This window comes from Aythya fuligula, chromosome 19 (assembly GCF_009819795.1).
Source record: "Aythya fuligula isolate bAytFul2 chromosome 19, bAytFul2.pri, whole genome shotgun sequence".
Classification (NCBI taxonomy): domain Eukaryota; kingdom Metazoa; phylum Chordata; class Aves; order Anseriformes; family Anatidae; genus Aythya; species Aythya fuligula.
The window spans coordinates 11350092-11372165 of NC_045577.1; the positions used below are offsets into that span (position 1 = coordinate 11350092).

Consider the following 22074-nt stretch of genomic DNA (forward strand, 5'->3'; position numbering starts at 1 on the left):
TCCGAAGAAAGTCTGCATCCTCAGCCGATTCTTGAATCCATTCAGCACACGTGAGATCACAGGAAAAGACGTTGAATCCTTCCTTCTGGTTTTGTGTGTGAAGGGAGGATTAATAAACCCTGAACTTTTTTTCATATAAAAAAAAAAAAAGTGAAATAAACTCTAGAGGCAGAGGATTTGCTTTTGCACAGAAAAGGGGCGCGAGCGCTCTCTGCTGCCTAGAGAGATGCCTGAAAACTACTGAGAAATAGTTTGGGAACTTTTTTCTTTTGGTGAAACTTGGATAACACTTCTCAATGCAGAATGATTCACTTGATGTATGTAGAGTCACCTGCCTTTTATACTATATATATATATATCTAAGTATATATATATTTATAAAAGAAAGGGAGGAAGAAGAGAAAGCCACCCTAAGTCGCATTTTGAAGTGACTGCACGTATAATCGCAATGCTGCTTTTTATTGCTATGGCACAAGAACATCCATTTGGAAAATGCGGAAAATTTCAGAAGTCTCCTCTCTCCCCCTGGTCTTTCATCCCTCTTCTGTTTGTCTGCACTAAAACCAACCATATCACTGCCATCTCCCTGCTCTTTCCTCTCTTACTCCCTTTATCCAAACCATTACAATTAAAAATAGTTACCTGCTGTTTTTTTGGGTTGTGTCTTAACTATTTATCATGTATGTATATATTTGTGGGTGAAGTTTGTGAGCCTGGTTTTTGTTTGAAGCTGGTGGTGAGTGTTTCAAAATATGGTTTGGGAAATATGCTTTTTTTCCTAGTCTCAAAACTAAAGCCTTGAGTCTGCCATTATTATTTCCCATTGCACTGAATATTCTGCTTTGTCTCTGATGGTTTCACCTGCAGTTTTTGTTTCTTCCACTTCAACAATTTGGGATAAGTAAAAAGCTCCAGATTCAAAGAAGAAAAAGGAAAAAAGCCCTGTCGCAAGTGTCTACTGTCAATGCTGTAACTTGCAAGGAACTGCTTAGCTGAAGTCTTTTCTGTGAGCCTTGAAGGTGGTGTCCAGCACTTCCACTGGTGCTTCTGTGTAATAGTTACAGGGTGGGAACAATATCTTTTCTAGCGAGGTTTTATCGTTGTTACCAGATGGTTGCACATTTTTTGACTAAATGGATTTGCCACATTGAAATGTCATAACATTTATGACATAATATTAAAAAAGTGTATTTTAAAGCCAAGTTCTAGATGGATTTTTAAAAAGAAATCTTGGTTATAAACCCAGTCTAAAGGGAGCTCTGTCCAGTGTTGTAAAGACAACATGATGTAACCCATATTTATATTTTTATAAAATACCTATTAAGACTGTGAATCTCCTGTGTGAATTGCTGAGTGAGTTTAAGAAAAGTATTGTTCCTTTCCAGCTTCCTGGAGCTTTAGACACGCTGAGATTTTGGAAATTGTATGTCGGGGAAGGGGGTTTGCTCTGAAATTGTGAGTTGATGTATTTTTACATCCCTTTGTATTTTACTGAAAAGCTGCTGCCCTTCTTAGTCCCTAGAGTTTCAATTTTCTATGCAACCCCCACACCCCGTCTCTCTTTATCTTGAGAAGTAAAAGGGATGCAGATTGATTCAAATTGAAATGAGGGTCCCCCCGCCCCCCCTTGTTGGCTCATAGTGCTGCTGACCCTTCACGCCAAAACGGGGAGTACAAGAAAAGAGGCAGGTGGGGGAGGCTCTTTCGTGCATGACTGGTCACCTTATGGCAGTCATCTTTTTAATTATTATTATTATTTTTGTAAGAAGAATATATTGATAATGTCAGTGAAATAAGCAGACATTGAAGCTGATGCACAGATTGCTCCAGAAAGGAGTTTTTCTGTAGATTTTTCTTTAGATGCGAATACCTTTTTTAATTATGTTAATTAATGTTAAGAATTTTTAGGCTTATATTGAAGCTGTATGTGGGTCACTATATGATCATTTCTAACTGGATAAAGTCTGTACAGTACAGCATATTCCTGAGTGTATGATATAGACATGTAGCCCCAGAGTGCGAAATTTATAAATAAATTTTTCATTGATCTTTTTATAAAAAAAAAAAAATGTCTTTTTTGTTTCTTTCCCATGCATGGGGTTGTGGCAGCTGTGATGGGGGTGATGGGTTCCCGGTTCTCCCTTTTAAGCTGCTGTGTTCTCCTTGGGGCCCACAAGGTGACTGTGACCTGCGCTGGCAGCGCTGCACCTGGGGTTTGATGATCCCTGAAGAACACTTGCGGGGCTGGTGGGTTGGGGACTGTGTGTCCGGGGCTCTGATGGTTTCTCCATCCTAGCCTCAGTAGTAGCTGAGGGTGCTGGCTCAGGGTACAGCCAGGCCAAGTGCTTGGGTTTGGGCCTCAAAAGTAGCCCATGCCCTGGGGAGTGAGGCATGAGCTCTCTGTGCCTCAGCTTGCATTGGCTCCCCTGGATCAGTGGTTTTGGGGTCTGTAGCCTCAGCCTGGCAGGTTAAGTATCTGGAAACCCTCCTAGGCTTCTTTACTGCCCTCGGTGAGGCGGGTGAGGTGGCCTGGTTCCCTTCCAGCCTGTGCTGGGCCTCTGGGCTGTGACAATGGGGCCATCGGCATCCAGACACTGCCATCAGACCAGCGTTGACTCCAGCAGCCCCCCATGGGATGAGAGGCAGCACCACCAAAGGTGTCCCCAGTCTTCTCCCAAAGACCAGGGCAGACTGAGCCCTGCACCTTTGGAGGCACCTGGGGCAGGATTCAGCTGCACAGGGAAGTGGGAAAAACAGCAGCAGCCCCATGCCTGTATCACTGGGGGCAGGGCACAGCAAGCCTCCAACACCAGGGTAATTTAGGGACCATGCTCTTTCCATATAGATAATTGTACCAGCTCTGGCAATGATCAGATCGTCTAGAAACATGTGCCATGCCCAGCCTGATGTTGGGTGCAGGCTCTTGGGGACTCCAAAAGCAATGTCCTGCAAACATCAGCCTTCCTGAACCAGTTTGGTGCCACTTGGGTGCTGTGTGATATGGGCAATGGACAGGGACCCACCCAGGTAAGGCACCACCAAAACACTGAAGCCCTCCTGGTGCTGGAGTGCTGCTGGCAGGATTCAAAATGCACTGAGCCACCCTAACAGGCAAACCCTAATATCTTTCTGCTCCCAGGTAGTTTCTGGAGGCACAGAGCCCACTGGACAGGGTGAGCTTTAAGGTACTATGTAGCAGCTTAGATGTGAGTGTTCTTTGCTCGTACCGGATTGACAGAGCAAAACCTGAGGTGGGGTCATAGATATGACTGTGGACACTGCCTTGCTCTGCACAAGCCAGGTGCTGGGGCAGCCCCTGCAGTGAGACACGCATATACCCATTCCCCTGCCTGCTTTGCCATCCCCAGCAGTGCCTCTGTTTGAGACAGTACTGCTGATAAAAAAAAAAAAAAAAAAAAAAAAAAAAAAAAAAAAAAAACACTCATCCAGGTGTTATTTTATTGCTGTGGAGAGAAACCCAGGGCTTTTTATCATGCACCTTTTCCTGTGTCTTTTGGCCAGCCAGGCTGTGCAAACCATAAGCAAAAAGACTGTTTCCCAAGGAAATGCAGCATTTCTGTGTAAATCTCTTCCCATGGAGTGGGCTAGGGCCTCCAGGAGCCCCTTTGCAGGAGATTTTGGCTGGTCAGTGAATACAAATTGCATGACCCTGGCTGCCAGCCCAGCACCCATGAAGCCACACTGTGCCCTGGGCTTGCATGTGCACAGCCGCCCAGGTGGCCCCGAGCAGAGGGGAAGCGCCGAGGCCAAGAGTGCAGTGGAGCTATGCATGGGGACAGGGACAGAGTGGGGCTGGCGGTGCTCAACTCTGGGCTGAGCCCTCAGCCCCACTGCTGGCCCTGCTGCAGAACCCAGAGCTGCCCCGCTTTGCAGCACTCTCTAAAGAAACCCAGTCCAAGAAATCTAGGAACTCCAAAGGCTTTTTTTTTTCTTTTTTTTTCCTTTTCTATTTTTGTTCCAATAAAACAAAAATATTGGAACATTTCGTGTCGTAAGCACATTCTTCTGGCATTTTTGTGTGTCCCTGGCTGCATGTTATTGTCCGCTGGCCACATTACGTAGGTTCTGTTGTTCCAAGAGAAACCAAAGAAAGAATTTGAACTTTCAAGTGCTTCCTGCCATTGTCTTTTGCTTTTGTTTGTGCTACTGACTCCAAAACAGATGGATCGGTCTCCCCTCCATCCACAGGGGTGATGGGAAGTCAACACAGCCCAGAGAAGTTTGACAGCTTTGTCTTCTGTTATATTCCCCTTCATTCGTCAAGCCCAGACATCAGAGCTGAATCGAACAACGCATATGGATGGGGGGAAGGAGGTGGGATTTTATTTGAATTTCAGGGAGCTTAACACAGTAAGTAATGAATGAGAAAGAAAGACGGCGAGTGAGTGAGCGAGAGGGGACGGGCTGTAATCAAAATTCAGTACATTTTAAATAGATGCTTTGTTGGCATTTGTATGACTATGATAATGCCACAGCCTGGAGATCCGAATAGGAGTTACCTTTTTAAAAATCACAATTGACTACTGTTCAGTGCTGGGGAGGAGATGGCAGCTCAGTCTGGCTGGACAGGCTCTTCTCCCTTCCAGCTGAAACATTTTGCTACTTCTTGATGCCTTCTTCACTGGATCCCCATGAGTGGGGTGAAACCCCTTGGCACGAGCATAAAGTGGGTGGTAGGGTGGTCACAGCAAACTGCTGTCAGCAGTATCAGAGGTCCAAAGCACATCAGACGGGACCCTATGTTCCACAGGACGCTTTTGTTTCAACCCATTTTACTGTGACCCAAAGCCTCTGTGGTGTTGGGTACTGGGACTGAGCCATGTTTGGCTGCGAAGGTCCAGGTCCCTCCTGGGCTGTGGCTAAAGCTGGCCATGCCATTCCTGCAGTGAGATCCCTGCAAGCCTCTGTGCCCTAAAATCACTGGCACTCTGAAGACCTCCATGCTTGTGGGCTGTGTTGTCCCAGGAGTGCTCCCAGGCCTGTGACAAGGTCTGGCAGGGCAGCGCATGGGTGGCCCCCACTTCTCCTTTATGGCAGCCGGCATCCCAGGGGATGACACTGCATCACCATGTCATGTGGGCAGGAGGAACATCTCTTCTCAGCAACTCTCCAGCTGCTCACTAGGGAGAGGTGACCTCTGAGTCTCACAAAGAAACAAATTTGGGTGTAATGTAGTTTTACATTGCATTTACAGGTTGCTTTGTGTTTTCAGGTTTCTCTTGCTGACTAATGAAATGCCCAAGCAGGGAAGCATCCTGGTTTGGTGTGCTCTGGGGAGGACAGTGGTTGGGGATTGGGTCTGTAGGTGTGGAACACTGCCCAGATGGAGGGATTACAGGAGGGATGGCCGGAGACAGTTGGAGGGACAAAGGATGGAGGGATAACTGTATGCAGTTATACATATAGGGATAAAAAAATTGATGGGAATTAATGAAGAGATAGAGGATGAGGGATGGAGACGGGGACAGGAGAATGGCTGAGGATGGAGATAGGGATGGGTGGAGGAATGGACAGAGGGAAAGCTGGGCAGTTGGGTGAGTGGCAGGGTGGTGGACAATTTGCTTGGACTGTTGCTGGGACAACTGCTTGTGCTGGAAACTCTTCATTTGACCTGAATCCAACACACGATGCCATTCTCTGGCTGCAGCTTTTTAGGAAGAGGTTCCTCAGAAGGGGCCTCCCCTTTCTGCACCATCGGCACTCCCCGCCTGACCTGGACAGCAGCTCTGGCAGCCCATGGATGCACAGAGTGGCACAGACACCTGGACATCAGCTGTGCACTGCAGCTCCTCCAGCACGGCTGTGCTGGCCCACGGCACCACAGCCAACACTGACACCTGCTCTCTAAGTCCATCTTTGTCCCTGGTCCAGCCCAACACCAACCAGCCCCATGCTGCACCCAGGCAGGCTGGATATGCACCCCATCGGCACCAGCCCTGCCCAGGTGTGGAGGATGCTGGGGACCCGGCAGCCTTGGATGTTGATGTGAGGGAGCTGTCAGGCTCCCGCACTGCATGGAGCAGAGCTGGGTTAACAAGCCAGGCAGGTATGTACAGCCCTGCTTGGGGATGTTGGCAAATGGCTGTCAGCTCTGCAAAGCATCAGTGGGGCACTGGACAGTGCAAAGCTAAGCCTTTGCATGGGGCCTGAATGAATTCTACAATTCTTGCTTTAAATGAATGCTACAACTGAGAAGAGCCACTGCCTGGAAATGGCACCTTTCACCCCAGGAGTGCACTGCAGCCTCATTTTTTTTTAATTTATTTATTTATTTATTTATTTTTTCCAGATGGAAAAACACTTCTCACTGATTCACAGTCAAAAGCAATGTTATATATGATGCAGTTGCACAGATGGGTTCTGAATATGCCTAGACCTTTCCCAGCTTTTCTTCACAGGACCAGATTCCTGCCTGCACAGCCCTGTTTGCTGGGGAGCTCTTGATGGGACATCTTATTATACCAGGCTCTCCCTAGAGCAAGGCAATATGCATGCAAGAGTGGTGTAGTGCTCCTGCACATCTGATTTCTTTCACTGATGCCTAAAGTACTTGGTCTGAGTGGCCAGAAGGCTCTGCCAGGGACAGGTTTGCAGCATACTGTGGAGGCTTCCCCTGCTGCTCCATCCCATGCCCCATGGAGAGCAGCAGGGTCTTGCAGCAGACCCAGACCCAGCACAGCACCCGCACACATGGCTGTCCCTAGCAGGTCCTCGCATTTCACCCTCCTCACATTTTCAGCTGAGCCTCCCCCCATCCCCTTTTCCACTCACGGCTCCAACCCTCACCCCCCCCCCCCCCCCCCCCCCCCCCAATTCAAAGCCCCTGTCCTTTTAAGCTATTTTTTTCCCTCCTATTCATTTCCCGGACGCCTCTATCCTTTTCTCTTGACTAGCCCCTCTCAGAGAGCAGCTGCTATGCTAATAAGCATGAGGCAGAAAAGGGAGAGAGCCTTTGCAGTGGCTGGGGAGGAGAGAAAGACCCCGAGCCCTCCAAATGCTAAATAAATCCCGGGCTGGAGCAGCATCCCCGAACAAAGAGGCCTGGCCTCCCCCCCCTTCCCCTCTTCCCAATTCCACCACCTTTTCACATTCAAATCCATTAAACAGCGAGCAGAAAGACCCCGAGTATTCATAGCATTGCATTAAAGAGAAAGCCCCGTGGTCCCTCTCCACGCAGGCCGGCGCAGGGAAGGCCTCGCACCCACCATGCTGCGCAGGCCCCGCGGCTGCGGCCAGCTGGGGAGCTGCCACTCGAGGCATTGGAGAGACAAAAGGGCCCCGGGCACTGGGCAGGGGGAGGCTGTCCTTCCACCAGTGTCACAGCTTGGCATCCCCAGCTGGGCTCCTCCGTCAGGTGAAGCGGGGGGGTTGGGGCCATTAGGAGGTGGGGACCCCCCTGTGTCTCCGGACTGTCAGCAGGGATAGCGCTGGGCAGTGTGAAGGCAGTGACAGGGCTGGGAACACCCAGGTGATGTCCCACAGCCGATCCCAAAAGGCAGGAGGTCTTGGAGGATGGTTGAGGAAGGAGAGGCCAGGCAGAGCCGATGACCACCATGAGGTGCCCACCAGCCCCCACCACCTCTGCCTGACCACAGCTGGTTCTCACCCAGCCAGCCAGGAGCCTCATGCTGATAACAGAGAGCCCTCATGCCAAAATTGGTGGGTCTGTACCTGTTTTGCCCATTTTGCCCTGGAGTCAGAGCAGTTTTATCATGCCAAGACCTCAGCCCTCATACCCCTAGTAAGAGAAACACGTGGGCCCCCACCACGGCCCCTCTCAAGTACATCCAGCCTTTGCCTGAAGGACCACAAGTGTCCCCAGGTCCCTGTGGACCTCTGATGTCTGCTGCTGGCTGCTGCCTGCCCATTTTGGTGAGGAGGATCCTCTGCATGGCACAGCTGTGGTGCGTGTGCCATGCAGAGGATCTCCTTTCACCACTGTGCAATAGCATGAGGTGAGCCAAGTCCACCTCTGGAGCTGAGCCAAATCCAGGCTGTGGGGTCACACTGGGGTTCTCCCACCACAGCCCAGGACGGGGACCCCACTGCTCCCTACAAGGCACAGCCTGTTTATGGGAGCCAGCAGGGATCAAATGGGGCAACCGCACACCACACACAGCCTCATACAGCAGGGGTGAATGACCGTTTTCTGTGGGGAGATTTGCAGGTCCCACTGTGCTCCTACGCAGATGACCATGTAGGTGGATTCCATAGCTGTCGAGTCTGGTGGCACCTGAAGGGATGTGGCTCTTCCCTGGAGGAGGAATAGATGAGCACAAACATTTTTCTCATCTCTTCTCTAGGACAGAAATGGAGATGCAGCTCTAGAAGGATTTCATGTTCTTCTTTAGTCACAAGTTTCTGATACAGTCATAGGACACCAGCACCTGGGGCTTTTAGTGCCAAATATTGAAAAGTGTGTTTAAATCATGGGGAGGCAGCAATAACTGGGACCCAGCATGTGCAGCTTGGTCAGTGGAGTGGTATTCAGCTCCAGCCCTGGACTGTCCATCTGAGGTTGTGCTTGGGCTCCTCAGGGTGCTCCCTGGGGTGTTCCTAGCAGCATGGGATCCCTGGGATGCCTTCAGAGCTGATGCTTTGAGGCTGTCAGGCTTTGCTGACCCACCTTGTTCCTGTTCCACACTGCAGATCTCCAGCTTCTTGGCCTGGAGGCATCTTGCTGGGCTCCACCTGGAATGTACTTCACCAGAAAACAGAGCGCTCTGGTATGCATGTCAGCTGGGACTCAGAGAAGTTTCCAAGAACAGCCTTCCCATCCTGTGAAGGAAACCAGCTCCATCCAGAAAGTTTCAGCCTCAAACTCGCAGTTAATGAACGACAGAGGTGTTTCCATACTACCATTGGCAACCCCTGTATGCAAGCATGAAGTCCCAATCCAGCACACTGACAAAGCAGAGCATGATGTGTTGCTCCAGCTTTGCCATCACTGAACCAGCCTTGACTTGGACAGAGACAGGCACCAATCCTGTACTTTCCAAACCAGGTGGTTCACTTCCACCTGCACAGAGCTCCTTGCCTGACACAAGACACCCGGAGGGTCAAGTAGGTGTTGAGGGTGCAAGAGGCATGGAAAGCCTCAGATATGACAGCACATTCCTGGGTGACTTCCCATGGGTTTGGTCAGTAACAGGTACCTTTGCTGCCACTGTGACCCTGAGTCCATGCCCCACCATCTCACTCAGCTCCAGCCCCTCCTAAGGACCAGCCCCAGCAGCAAAATCCACCCTGCTTTAAACCAGTCCTTGGAGTAGTCTGAAGACCAGAGCAGGAAAGTCCATCATGCACGTGCTGATGGCTAGATGTGGGAGTGACGAATGCAAACCACCTCACACTGCATGGCCATGGGAAGTACTGAGAAGGACAAACAATACATGTTGTTTTTTTGGGGGGTCTTCTACAACTGAGAGGATGTGGTTGATGGGCAGTGGGGCACCACCACCTCTGATGCTGAAGCTGTGGCTGCAAACACCCAAGCCCTTCTCCAGGAGGGCAACTGCCCACCTCACGCACCAGCTCAAGCTCCAGCCTTTCTCTGAACACTGAAATGGTGGAGCTTGCTTCAGACTCCAACCTTGCAAGATGGGGCCCTTTGTTCTGCTGGGGCACGAGCCACCTCTGTGAACCTGCTGGAGACCTAAATCACCCCGCCTTGCCTCCAGGCTTGCCAAAGAGCTGCTGCAGGCTTCCAGCTGCCTCCTCATCCCTGCAGGGCTGCCTCAGGACACAGCGGCCCAGGCTGGGCTGCCTGACCCCAGAGACTTGCGGGTGCCCCGGTGGGGCAGGACCTCCACGCAGGTCTACCTGTGGCGGCAGGTGGGGCAGGGGGCTGGGGCGGGCTCCGCGGGCTGGCTGGGGAGAAAGGGCCCTGCTTAGCAATGCAGGAATGCAGTGGGCTGAATGCGGCGGGGCGGGTCTGATCTGGTGCCCCACTAAGCCCCCATTCTTTCCCAGCCGGTGCATCTCGTATTCAGGCTGCCTGCTCCTAAGCAGAGTGTCTTTAATCCTTCCCTTGTCTCCTCCATTCCCTTTCAGGCCTTCGTCCAATGGGAAGGGGATGAGCAGCTCTCTCCAGGAAGGAAATTAAAAGCGGGGAGGAGGTGGGGAGGAGGAGAGCGCGGGGAGGGGGACTTGGACGGGGAGACAATCCTGGAGTGGAGATGCCAGTCATCAGGGTCTCAATAGCCCCATTCACCCTGCCCAGCCACACAGAAAATCAGGGTCACCAGGATCCATGCCCTGCCTGGAGACAACTGTTGCTTTATTCTTTTTAATTGCTGGAAAACGCAGAAAAGTTCACTTGTGTGTGTGGCTGGCTCTGGTGGGGGCTGCGAGGGGGGCGCGGGCGGTGGTGGGGAGGGGACGGATGGGATGAGGCCAGCGCACAGCCAGGAGGGACACAAAAAGCTCCGCACGTGAGGGTGGAGGCTGCGACCCGGTGCGGTGGAGGAGCCATCTGCACAGCTGGGGCCACGCCGTGGTGGGGACAGGGGTGCTTCACCCCCGGGCATGCCTGGTGAGGACCCCCAGGGCTGGAGGTGGAGGGGACAGCCCCACGGCCACCAGCAGGGGAAGGGCCTGTGCAGACATGCATGCAGGCAGATGGACAGATGTCCCCAGATCTCTGGGCATGGAGATGTCTGGGATGATTCTTCCGGCCAGGGACACAGCGAGTGGGCACACACAGCAGCATGTTGCCACCCTGGACCAAGCATGCTGCAACACCTTCCAGACAAAGGCAAAGCCTTGTCACCACCACCCTGAGATCCTGCTCCCATTACCACCGCCCCAGTCAGATGGATGACAGCCCCCCAGGGTGCGCAGGCAGGATGCCCCATAGAACAGTGCACGCCCCACTGCCCCAGCAGCCAGCCCCAATGATGTCTTGGAGGGCATGTGTGCAGCCTCAGGGCTAGGGGCTTGAGGAAACCTGTTACCCCAGCAGCCCTCTTGCTCTTCCACTTGCTGTCCCATGCACCTAGATGTGGGTGAGCACCAGCATGGAGACACGGGCCGCCGTGGGCCATAGGACACATGCCACCAATTGGCAACTGAGCAGCTCTGCACTGGCAGGTCCATGGCTGCCATCCATCTGATGGGTGGTGGATACCGGGGGCATTCCAAAAGCAAGACACAAGTGCCCAGCACAGAGCTGGGGCCAGTCCCAGTCTGTCCTCATCAGGTGCAATCTGGGAGGTATCTGGTTCAGCCTTTGCGCTCCTTTTGCTGAAGACTCAAACTCTCCTATCTGAAGAGTGTCAGAGATATACTGGCCATGCTGGTGGTCCCATCTACTCTCAACCTGCAGCTCATCCTCAGCCCATAATGTGCTTCCAAGCATTCTGTGACCAATAGCACACAAGGCAGCATCCCCAGGTTTATGTGATACCATGGCTCATGACCCATCACCTCACCCACCCTACACATACCCTCTTGGCTGGCATGCCACTGGCAAGCCCAGTGCAAGGTGCTGCAGGCAGCACCTGGCAGGGTCGGTCAGCCTCCAAAGCAGGAGAGATGCCTGCTTTGGGACCTAAAAATCTTGGGGTAGGAGCAGAGCCCCTGAGCTAAGGAGCAGCCAGTGGGCACGGAGGAAGAGGAAAAGGAGAAGAAGGATGAGGATGAGGCCAAAGAGGATGAGGAAGAGGACAAGGAAAAGGTTGTGGAGCACAGTGGAGAGCATTTGCAGCCCACGCTGCTCAGGGCAGAGGGGTGCAGGACACACCACCCTCCAAAACCCAGCCCAGGTTCAGCATGTGCCTGCAGCCCCACTCCCTTCCTGGCAGATGTTATTTTAAAGCCGTAACTGCAGCTGTTTTAAAACCGTAACTTGACCAGTCCTGATCAAATGCAAGCAGAGATCTTCCTCAGGCCACAGCCTGGGTAGAGGTAGACAGGAACACAACCATGTCTGGGAGACAAAAAGGCACCTGGGAGACAAACCAGGCCCAGGGTGTTGAGAGCATATGGACAAGGGCACGAAGCAGAAATGCAGGCTGATGACCCCTGACACTGCCAGAGACTGACCTGGGAGCCAGGGCAGAACTGCAAATGCTTTCATAGTGGTGCTGGAAGCATAAGAGGAAACAAAGGACTTGACATCACTCAGCAGCATCCTGCACTGGGCCAAGAGAGACCTGGTAGATGGAGGCTAACCAACAAGTGGTGTCCTGACTACCAGCTTCATAGGAGTGACAGAGGAGGGGTACAGATGGGAGGTGGTTTATGTAGTGTGAAGCTATTCAAAATATAGCAGGGAAAGAGTGCATAAAGGAATCCTTATAGGTGAAAATCCCAGACTAAAAAAAAATAATGTAAAATTCAGATTGCACATGAGAACAGTAAGATATCTAGAAATATGAAGTGATTCCAGAGAACATGCAAGGTAGGATGTTTACGGTGGGACATCACTCCCCCCATGTATAGAATGGCTTCATCAAGACAAGATGTAGAGATGCAGTTTGTGGATGCAGCAAATGAAGCCCCTTGAACCTATAACCCACAAGAAAAGATGCTGTTCTGGGCTGGATCTTGAGTGCTTGGGACCTGGCTGAAGAGATGCTGGGGGAACTGCACCATACTGAAAAACACAGCGCTACCAGGTTTAACAGTGCAGTGAGATAGAGGTATACCCCATAAGAAGTTCACGAAAAGGAACTATGTAGAATTCAGGAATACTACCCAATATCCCATCCCCAAATCTCAAGATCCTAGAGATAGATGGAGGGTATTACACATGCCTGAGAAGCTTGGGTAAAATACGCCACAATTCAGAAGGAAAATGAAGGACTAATCCCCTTCCTGGTTCTGTGAGAGTTAAATGGTGGTGCTACAGAAAATGCCAATGTTTCAGAAACAGAAATCTTGCCTAGGAGAGTGAAAGACCACAAAACGTGGCACATCAGCTGAAATCAAAAGACTAAAAATCTAAAAATGAATGTGCAAGAAAAGATGTTATGGTTGAAGAATATCCCTTAATCCATTAAGAGCAGAAAAACAGCTAGGGGCTGGGGAGATGCCCAGGATGTAAGGAGACCTTTGGAGTGGTAAGGCCACAAGGAGAAGCAGCCCAGTGTTTTTCTTTCTTGGACAAAGGTGGTGAGGAAATTCCCAGGCCTGGCACACTTACTGCAGCCGTTGCTCAGAGGACAATTGCCAGAACAATTTGAAGTAAACACAGAGGAAGGCCCAGACTGGTGGGATGAACTGTCATCCCAGACAGATGGCTCATACCCAGGAGGAACACAAATGTTAAACCATGGAGGTGCTGGCTACAGCATGATACCTTGTCTTACAGCCAGGCAGCAGGCTGGTGGATGGTGAAACATTTACCTCTGTAAAGAGGATGCTAAGAGCTAAAAACTGTAGACTCTTTTTGCTCTACTACTAGTTAGAAAGCAGAATCTATGCAGAAGGTAGGTCTATGCTGAGCATGTGGCCCCTTTCTGCAAGGGGAACATGTGTTCCTCCTTGTCACAGAGAGGATCCAGAAGACATCACCAGACTGGATTTTCAGAAAATGTCTGATGGTGCACCACACCAGAGATTATTAAAGAAACAAACTTGCTTTGGGAGCAGAATGGCTGTTCTGTGAACTCAAAGGTGGTTGAAGAATCAGAAGCAACACGTAGGGCTGAACAGCCACTCTTCAGGATGGAGGACACTGAGTTCCCCAGGGGCCAGCCCTAGGGCTGGTTTTATATCTAACATCTTCCTCCATCCCCTGGAGAAGGGAGTGAACAGGATAACCTTCAAGTTCACAGATGATACTGGGGACTTCTGGATAGCAAAATACCGTTCGTGGCAAGGAGTTTCAAAAAGACCTCGCAAAAACAAGGACGAAGAGGTAGGAGGTAAGTTTTGGTGTAGAGAAATGAAGGTGATGCTTCAAGGGAGAAGTGATCAGAGCAAGGCATTGGCATGGAGCTCAGGACAGGTGGCTAGACTCAGAAGCAGAGCTGGGAGCCATCACTGACCTGGTTTCAGAGAACTGTTGGCAGAGCAGCCCAAACAAAAACAAAACAAAACAAAAACCACCAAACTGCTGTGTAATCAGCAAAGTCTTGGGAACAAGATGGCAAGTGTTTTGACACTGTAGAAAATCTTGGAAAGACTTACTTTGGGTGCTGTGTGCTTGAGCTCCTGTTTCCACAGATGAACAAGGAAATGGGTAGTCAGCTTTCTCTGGACCTGCTTTGTAACAACTGATGAGATGACATGCCTGTTGTATGATAGGGGACTGGAAAAGCTGAGACCTCCTGCCTTGAGAGAGGAGAGCCAAGAGCAGATATGACTGAGGCCTGCAAAATCATGAGGGTGGTGGACAAGCCGAGCATGAAACTGTAACACTCCAGCAGTCCTTGGAGTAAGGAGTGCTGGCGGGAGATAGGTTGAAAATAAAAAAGATAAAACTTCATTACATAGCAGGTTTTGAACTTCCAGGGCTTGTTGCCACAGGGAGTAGGAGAGCCAGATAACACTGGCAGGTTCAGAAAGGGACTGGATGAGCTCAGTGAACAACTGGTTTGCAAAGGGACAGTGGAAGGATGAGGCAGGGATGCCCCCTCTAATGGTTTGAGGGGGTATCTCCATCATGGTAGATGCTGGAGAGCAGGAGAGGAGTGGAGTCAGGCTCTTAGTGTCTCGTTTTTCCAGTGATGAACACTGAATCTTGGTGGCCTTTACCCTGCAGAGTCTGTCTGATGTTCCACAAACCCCCAGACAGCCACAGGAGAGTTGGAACACCTGCAGTGCCTGCAGGAGAGGGGTCTGAAACTGAGTGGGTGTTAAAGGGAGGTATGAGTCAGAGCAGTGAGGTTGGGGGGTTGTTCCGCAGGAATTTCATGGCAGTTTCTCCCTGTGTTTGGTTTCTGTCCAAACTGGTCTGAAACCAACATGCTGGCCGCCCTTCCTTGCCAGCTGGCAGCAGCCCATACCCCATGGATCCCGCAGGGTCCCTGCGGCCCCGAGCCCTGCTGGAGGGCCCCATGGGCACCTCCTGTCCCCAGCGCTGGAGCCGTGGCTGCCCCAGGGCAGCCTGCTGGTGCCAGCATGGGGCCCCTGACGCCAGGTCCGTGCACCCCTGGGCCTGGAGAACTGTGCCCTGCCGAGGCTGCCACCGCAGCCCTGCACTCGGCAGCATGTGGGGCTTCTCCAACCCCTCCATTCAGTAGTCCTGGTGCAAACATGGCCACAGCCCTGGGGAAAGGGACAGGGACAGGGACAGGGACAGGGACAGGGACAGGGACAGGGACGGGGACAGGGACAGGGACAGGGAGCATATTTTTGGAGGAGAGCACGGGGCTGGCGAGCTGCACTGCATCCCCAGCCTTTCTGGGCACAGGGCTGGTGATGTGCAGGAGCTGGGTTTCGCAGCCGGTTGCGCTGCTCCCCACCTTTCCCAGCCGCACGGTACCCGCGGGGCCTGGCCGCGCCCCAGGCCCGCAGCGTGACGGGACGCGGGCGGTGCCGGCCGTGCCCGCGGCGGGGCAGAGCGGCGAGCACGGAGCCTGCCCGCGGCCACGCGCTGCGGCCCTGCCTCGCCCGCGCCCCCCAGCCCCGCTTCTGGCTTCGCGAGGCCGCACCGGGGCCCGGCGGCGCCGCGGCTTTTCCTGGCCGCCGGCTGCCACCTAGCGGCGGCAGGGCCGGGGGCAGCGGGGCACGGACGGGCTCCCCTAGAGGGACGCGCGACGAGGCGGGCTCGGTCCAGCCACCGCACGGCCCGGGCTCGGCCTGCTCCCGAGGACGGCCCGGAGGGGGCCGGGGGTTTCGGCCGGGCGGAGCTGCCCGCCCGGTGCCGCCGCCTGCTGGGCCCGACGAGCGCGGCGCCTCGCTGCCCTGGGGACAGGCAGGAGGAGGGGGTGAAAGTCCGGCCGGCTGCTGCAAGCGTGCCTGCAGCTCTCGCCCTTCTCTGCAAATATTGAGATACCGGCCGGCTGCAAGAGGGGCTCCTGCCCTTTGCTCTGTTTGCCATTTCCTCCGGCTGTTTGGTTTCAGTTAATCATCCTGAGAAGGCAAACAGTCGTGGGGACAGACGCTGGGCCCGTGCCACCCGTGCGTGCCGAGTCCCGGGCCCCTCGGCGCAGGGTGGGTGCCACCCCGCCCACCCCAGGCCTTGGCCACCCGCTTGGGACCCCCAGGGAGAGTCTCACCCCCGCTGCCAGGAGGGGATCTGGCTGCTGGGCTCCGCTCCCTGTGGGCACTGCTGAGGAGCGAGGAGCTCGTCATGCGTGCTGGGGACCTCTTGGTCCTCTCTCTGCAGGGTCAGGTTAGTCCATCACTGCGGGCACCATCCGGGCTCCTTATAGGATCCCAGGGCAGGAATACAAATCATAACGTAGAATGAGACAGGTCCTGGTCTGTGCGTGGGCCAAGAGGTGGTGTAGGAACAGGTGAGGTGAGGAGCTCTCATGGATGTTTGGCTCTGTGCTGCTTGGGCCATGGTGAGCTCAGGCCACATGGCCAGGTCTGCAGGGCCAGGAGCTGCCCCCACGTCTACCTGCCCGGCCCCCGCCAGGCTGGCCGCCCCGCTGGCCCTGTTCTCTGAGGTCTGAAGGTCACGCGGCTGCGCAGTGAGGACAGTGCAGAAACACGGATCCCTCCAGTGCGGTGGCACTTAGCGGCACTCTGAAGCCACCAGACACAATGTTTTGGGGTCTCCTTTCTCTCCTCCTCTTCGCCATGGCCAGCGGAACCCCCATTGGGGACCAGGATGAAGACATCCAAGTGCAGGAGAATTTTGAAGCTGAGCGGGTAACAGCGGCTTGCGGTCCCTGGATATTGGGGGTAGTAGGGATGGGAGAAAGCTATTTTATTTTTCTCTAGCAAGAAGGATGACATTTCCCATAATGGGTTGTGCAGGGCTGGTGCTGGCAGCGCAGATCTCCCTGGGTGCTGGTCTGGGGGGGATTCAGCCCTTGGGATGGCCTCACCCCAGCAAACACACAGGCAGGGCAGATAAATCCCAGTCTGTTCATCTGTTCAGACTAAGTTGCCCTGCTGTGGCAGGGCACACCAGAAGCCCCAGAATGTGTGTGGGATGCAGCCTACCCCCTCCAGCCCCACTCCCCCCAGGTCTCCTGCAGGCACCTCTGTCCCCTGCCCAGCTCTGCATACCCAACATGCACATGGGTCTAGGCTCCGCTGGGTACCAGCCCCCCTTCCTGGTGAACAGGAGACACACAGACACTGCCCAGGGCTTGGGGACCCCACTCTGTTCCCAGGGACTGCCTGTCCCCCATGTAAAAGTGACAGAAATGGAGGGGAGAAGAGGCCAGTATCCTGCTCAGTGGTAAGCACACATGGGCAACAGGAGTCCAGCTCTGACCCTCGCTTCCCCAGCAGTTCAGCATGAAGCTGCTGTAAAGCTGGGACATCTGGGCTGCCACCTCTTCTGACAGACAGCTCTCAAATGCTGTCAGGGATCCAAGCACAGAAGCCTGGGAAGCTGTGGAAGATGGGTGACCACTGAGTTGGAAATCCTGCTGAGTGCTGATCACTTTCCTATGGTAGCTCTGGCCCCAGCACCTTTCACCATAGCTCACCAGTTGGCTTCTTGGTCATGAATATTTCAGCTTTGCAGAAAGCCATGGGATATCCTACCTTGGTGGAGGAGGTGTGTGGCAGATATGTCCTTTTCTTTTCCCCACAGATGTATGGGAAGTGGTACGATGTAGCCATTGGCACCACCTGCAAGTGGATGAAGAACTACAAGGAGAAGTTCAACATGGGCACGCTGGTGCTGGGCCCTGGCCCCAGTGCCGACCAGATCAGCACAATCAGCACCAGGTTGCGGTACGAGCAGTGCTGTGGGTGCTCAGGGATGTCAGGGATCCTGTGCCATGGGCAATCTGGTTGCTCCAGGCACAGTTTTCACAAGATAAATAGGAAAAGAGATGACCTGAAGCTGTTTATTCTTTTACTCCTTCATCCAGACAAGGTGACTGCACTCACATCTCAGGAGAGTACCAGAAGACCAGCACCCCTGGCAAATACACCTACTATAATCCTAGTAAGTTGGGCTCACTGCTGGCCTGCTGGGCCCTAAGAGCTGCTGTGTGCTCACAGGATGTGAATCAGTGCCAGGCCTCAAAGGATACAGCTGGTGGCTGGGGAAGTGGTTCAAGGGAGCAGGGCTCAGGGAGAGGAAGCTGCTCCGTAGTGTGGGTTGTTTCCAGACAAGGAAGCAGGGTCTTAGGGAAACTGTTTCAGAGCTGCCTGCATAGGTACAGGACTATGAGATATTCCAGCAGATCTGTCTCATCCCCAGGGTCCCAATCTGGGACAGGCTCCCACCAGCCACATTTAAGGAGCATTGATGGTATCTCAGTTGTCTGCAAACTTTGGATTCCAGTCCCTTCAACTAATAAGAGGCTGGTGAGGTGAAAGCGTGTCAGGGTTGTGCCTGCCTCCTAATAATTTCATAATTTCCTGAATTAGCTGCTTGATTTCACCCCCCAGCTCTGTCACTCGTCTATACCTGTTCCTTCCTGAGGGGCAGGAATGATGTCCCCTGTATTGCTGTCTCACCTAGAATGGGATGTGTCTATCAAGTCCTATGTGCTTCGCACCAACTATGAAGAATACGCAGTCATTCTGATGAAGAAGACAAGTAGTTATGGTCCAACCACCACACTGAAGCTATACGGTATGTCTGGCTATGGCACTGTGGGCAAGTAGGCCTTTAGGTGGGCTCAGTAACACCACTCTTTGCTTGTCTTTGAGGGACTTGAGTGTGGCTTTGGAGGTGGTGCCTTGAGTCAGCTCATCTTTGACACCAAAGAGGTTGAGTTTTATGGCTCACTTTTAGAGCCACATCACACAATTCAAACCAGAGTGTTATTTGGGATGAACAAGATTTGCTTGGGAAACCCAGATCCTGAAGTGGCAGGAGATGCTGTCTTTCATGACTGGGAGACATGTAAACAATGTTAACCAAGCCCTCAAGCAACTCTGGTCAAGAATAATGGGGGAGAGGTTGGTAGGACTTGTACTGGGCCTGCAGCTGCCTGGGCTCTGCAGGTCTGTGGCTGCTGGGGGCTCCATACAGACTCTTGCCACTGCTGACCCTGCTGACAGCCTGTTCCTTGCCCTTGCCAGGGAGAAGCCCAGAGCTGCGGGAGGACCTCACCAACGCCTTCCGGCAGCTGGCTCTGGAGATGGGCATCCCTGCAGACTCCATCTTCATCCTGGTCAACAAAGGTAATGCATGCAAGGCATGTGCCTCTTCTGCTGCCTGTGCCCCTGACGTGATGGTTTGCTGAGGCTGCTCCTTCTTGGTCTGCAAGGCTGGGGAGAAGAAGGGAGGGCCAGGATAGAGGGAGGAGAGATGACAGTTTTGTTGGGATGAGGTAGAAAGGGGACCACCCCTCTCAAGCTGCTGATCTTCTCTTCTGTCATCTGGGCCAGGTGAATGTGTCCCCCAGGAGACTGCCACTGCCCCCGAGGTGAGTGTTACAGCCAGGACCTCCTGGAATGAATTAAGGATGGGAATGGGCTTTGCCTGCAAGGACAGGGCACAGGCTGCAAAGATAGGGGTCACAGGTGCATCAGGTGTTGCTAGGGCTCACTTCCAAGTAGAAAGCAATGTCCCTTTCCTACTCAGATTCTTTTGTAGGGTAGAAGTTGCAGCACATGAAGCCTGGTGTCTCTGTGCCCTTTGCCTGCTCCTGAGTGCTCCAGCTGGGCTGAAGACTCCCTTTCCCAGTGGGGGAGGCAGCTCATTGCCCTACTAATGCTCCAGTTGCAGTCATCCAGCACATCCCAGTCTTGTAGTGTTGAGTTTAAAATGTTTTTCAAGAGGGGATGGGACTTCATAGGAGAAACAGTCCAGCTGAGGGTCTGGAGACTGCAACACCCTGTGTCAGTGGGAGCAGAGACATGTCCTCAGCCCCACACAGGGCATGGCCAGGGCACTTTGGGCGTCTTTACCCAAAATGCATGATTCTGTCCCATGTCTGGGATGAGCACAGGGCTCAGAAGGCCACGGTTGACCCCAGGCCAATGAATGATGTATGGGGGCACTGGGGGAGCTTGTCACCAGAGGCAGAAGGGCAGGCAGGGCTGACAGCAGCTTTGTGCTTCTTTATCCCGGAGCAGAGGGCGCGGAGAGCAGTGCTGCCACCTGAGGAGGGCTCAGCCGCGGGACCCTTGCCCCCATACGTTGGCAACAAGGAAGGTGGGTCCTGGCAGAGGGGCTGTGGCAGGCATCCCTGCGCCCCCTTGTCCTGCCACAATGCATGTTGTGCTCACCTGCAGATGCGTGCCGGCTGAGCCGGGACCCTGGGCCCTGCAGCGGGATGCTCTCCCGCTTCTTCTACAATGTTTCTTCCATGGCCTGCGAGACCTTCCTCTATGGTGGCTGCCTGGGAAATGGCAACAACTTCTACTCAGAGAAGGGCTGCTTGCAGGCGTGCCGGACTGAGGGTGAGCAGGCATGGGGCCGGGCAGGGGGTGAAGGGATGTGGAGGGTGGGTGAGGCCTTCACCCCAGCCCCAGAGGGGACTGCGTGCAACCCCGAGCCCTGTGTGTCCACGGGGGTCCCGGTCCTGCTGGCCTGCCGCAGCCCCCTCTCTCTGCAGCTGCCTGCAGGCTGCCCATCGTCCAGGGGCCCTGCCAGAAGCCAGTGCTGCGCTGGGCCTTTGATGCGGCTCAGGGCAAGTGCATCAAGTTCAGCTACGGAGGCTGCAAGGGCAATGGGAACCAGTTCTACTCGGAGAAGGAGTGCAAGGAGTACTGCGGGGCTCCTCCACTGGCAGGTACGGCACTGCAGCGTGTCAGGGGCTGGGGCAGCAAGCGGGCGGGCACTGCCTGCACATCTTGTCTGCTCCAGACTGCATCCAGGAGCACTGGGTCTGCTGGCAGCTGGAGTGGGTCTGTCCTGGGTCCAGTCTTCTGATGGACCAAGGAAAAGATTATCAATCTACAGACAGCATCACAGGAGGTGGCAGAAATGTCAGTGGGAGTAGCAGCTGAAAAATTTGAAGGGGTAAAGGGACCCTGACACCAAATAGGGACTCTGGGTGTACCCGGAGTGTACCCTCCATGCGATGCCCTCCAGAGCCTCCAGATCTAGTCAGCACAAGGGTTTCCATATTGAAACCCTTTTGGAAAATCTAAAGGCCTGCTCTGCCCCCAGGACAGATGGACAAGCATTCTCGTTTTCATCAGTGTAGCAGGGAAGATCTTACTGCAGAAGAGAGTGAGCTCAGGGACGTTCAGCAACAGCCCTGGATGAGCCTGATACTGATAACTGCAAGTGGCAGGAGCTGGGGTGGGAGCCCAGCAGATGGGGAATGGGGACAAAGTAATGGGTCTCAGGGCAGAACCCATCTTTTATTATCTTGTCACCAGTATAAAGTGTATTAATGCCACTGAGGTGGGACATCCCTGGACAGCAAAGGGATGTACAGAGAGTCCAGACTGCTTCCCTTATCACTGACAGAAGGGACAAAGTGACAAAGCAAGAAGCATCAACCATTGCCACCTGTCTGTGGGGCATGGCGGGGTGTGAGGATGGGGTCTGTGGGTCTACCTGTCATACTGCACACTGCTCTGCTTGCAGAGGATGAGGAGTTTCTGCATCTGTCAAACTGATGTGGGTGGAAGACGAGCACCGAGCACTGGAACAAGGGCCTCGCATGAGCTCCTGGTGGTGCAGGAGATGTCTTCAACAGTAAATGTCTCTAAAGTAACCAACAAGCCTAGTGTCCATCCCAGAGCCGGCGACGAGCGGCAGAGGATGCTGTTGAGTCCTCACTGGCCTCCCCTATGGTGTCCCTCCTGGCAGGGCTGATGGGTGCTGTCCGCTAAGCCCCTGTCCCTGCCTCAGTCCTGCTGCCCACCACCTGCATGGTGCAGGGGTGCCAACAGGGGCAGCCAGGGGCTCTGACGTCCTGCTGGGTGGGGGCAGACGGGAAGGAAGCAGCACGGGGGGACAGGTACCCGTTCCTCCCTGAGGGTGAATAATGAGTGCTGCATCTCATGGATGGGGCACGGTGGGACCATGGGTTTCAGTGAGGCTCTCTCGCTGTGCGG

General features: G+C 53.5%; 1 protein-coding gene across 1 annotated transcript; it reads left to right on the forward strand.

Moving 5' to 3' along the window:
* The first annotated feature begins 16683 nt into the window (after window positions 1-16683).
* Window positions 16684-21633, forward strand: AMBP (alpha-1-microglobulin/bikunin precursor). Its single transcript, XM_032200029.1, has 10 exons — window positions 16684-16791; window positions 17690-17832; window positions 17973-18049; window positions 18572-18685; window positions 19138-19239; window positions 19447-19484; window positions 20137-20215; window positions 20296-20463; window positions 20619-20795; window positions 21602-21633. The coding sequence occupies exons 1-10, from the start codon at window positions 16684-16686 to the stop codon at window positions 21631-21633; spliced, it is 1038 nt and encodes a 345-aa protein (XP_032055920.1).
* The last annotated feature ends 441 nt before the right edge of the window (window positions 21634-22074 follow it).

What these genes read in the sequence shown, in the direction of transcription:
- AMBP (XM_032200029.1), top strand. Translation starts at nt 16,684, where the DNA reads ATGTTTTGGGGTCTCCTTTCTCTCCTCCTCTTCGCCATGGCCAGCGGA. An exon ending in ACAATCAGCACCAGGTTGCG is followed by an intron (nt 17,833 to 17,972) that starts GTACGAGCAGTG and finishes TCCTTCATCCAG; the next exon opens with ACAAGGTGACTGCACTCACA. An exon ending in CTTCATCCTGGTCAACAAAG is followed by an intron (nt 19,240 to 19,446) that starts GTAATGCATGCA and finishes CATCTGGGCCAG; the next exon opens with GTGAATGTGTCCCCCAGGAG.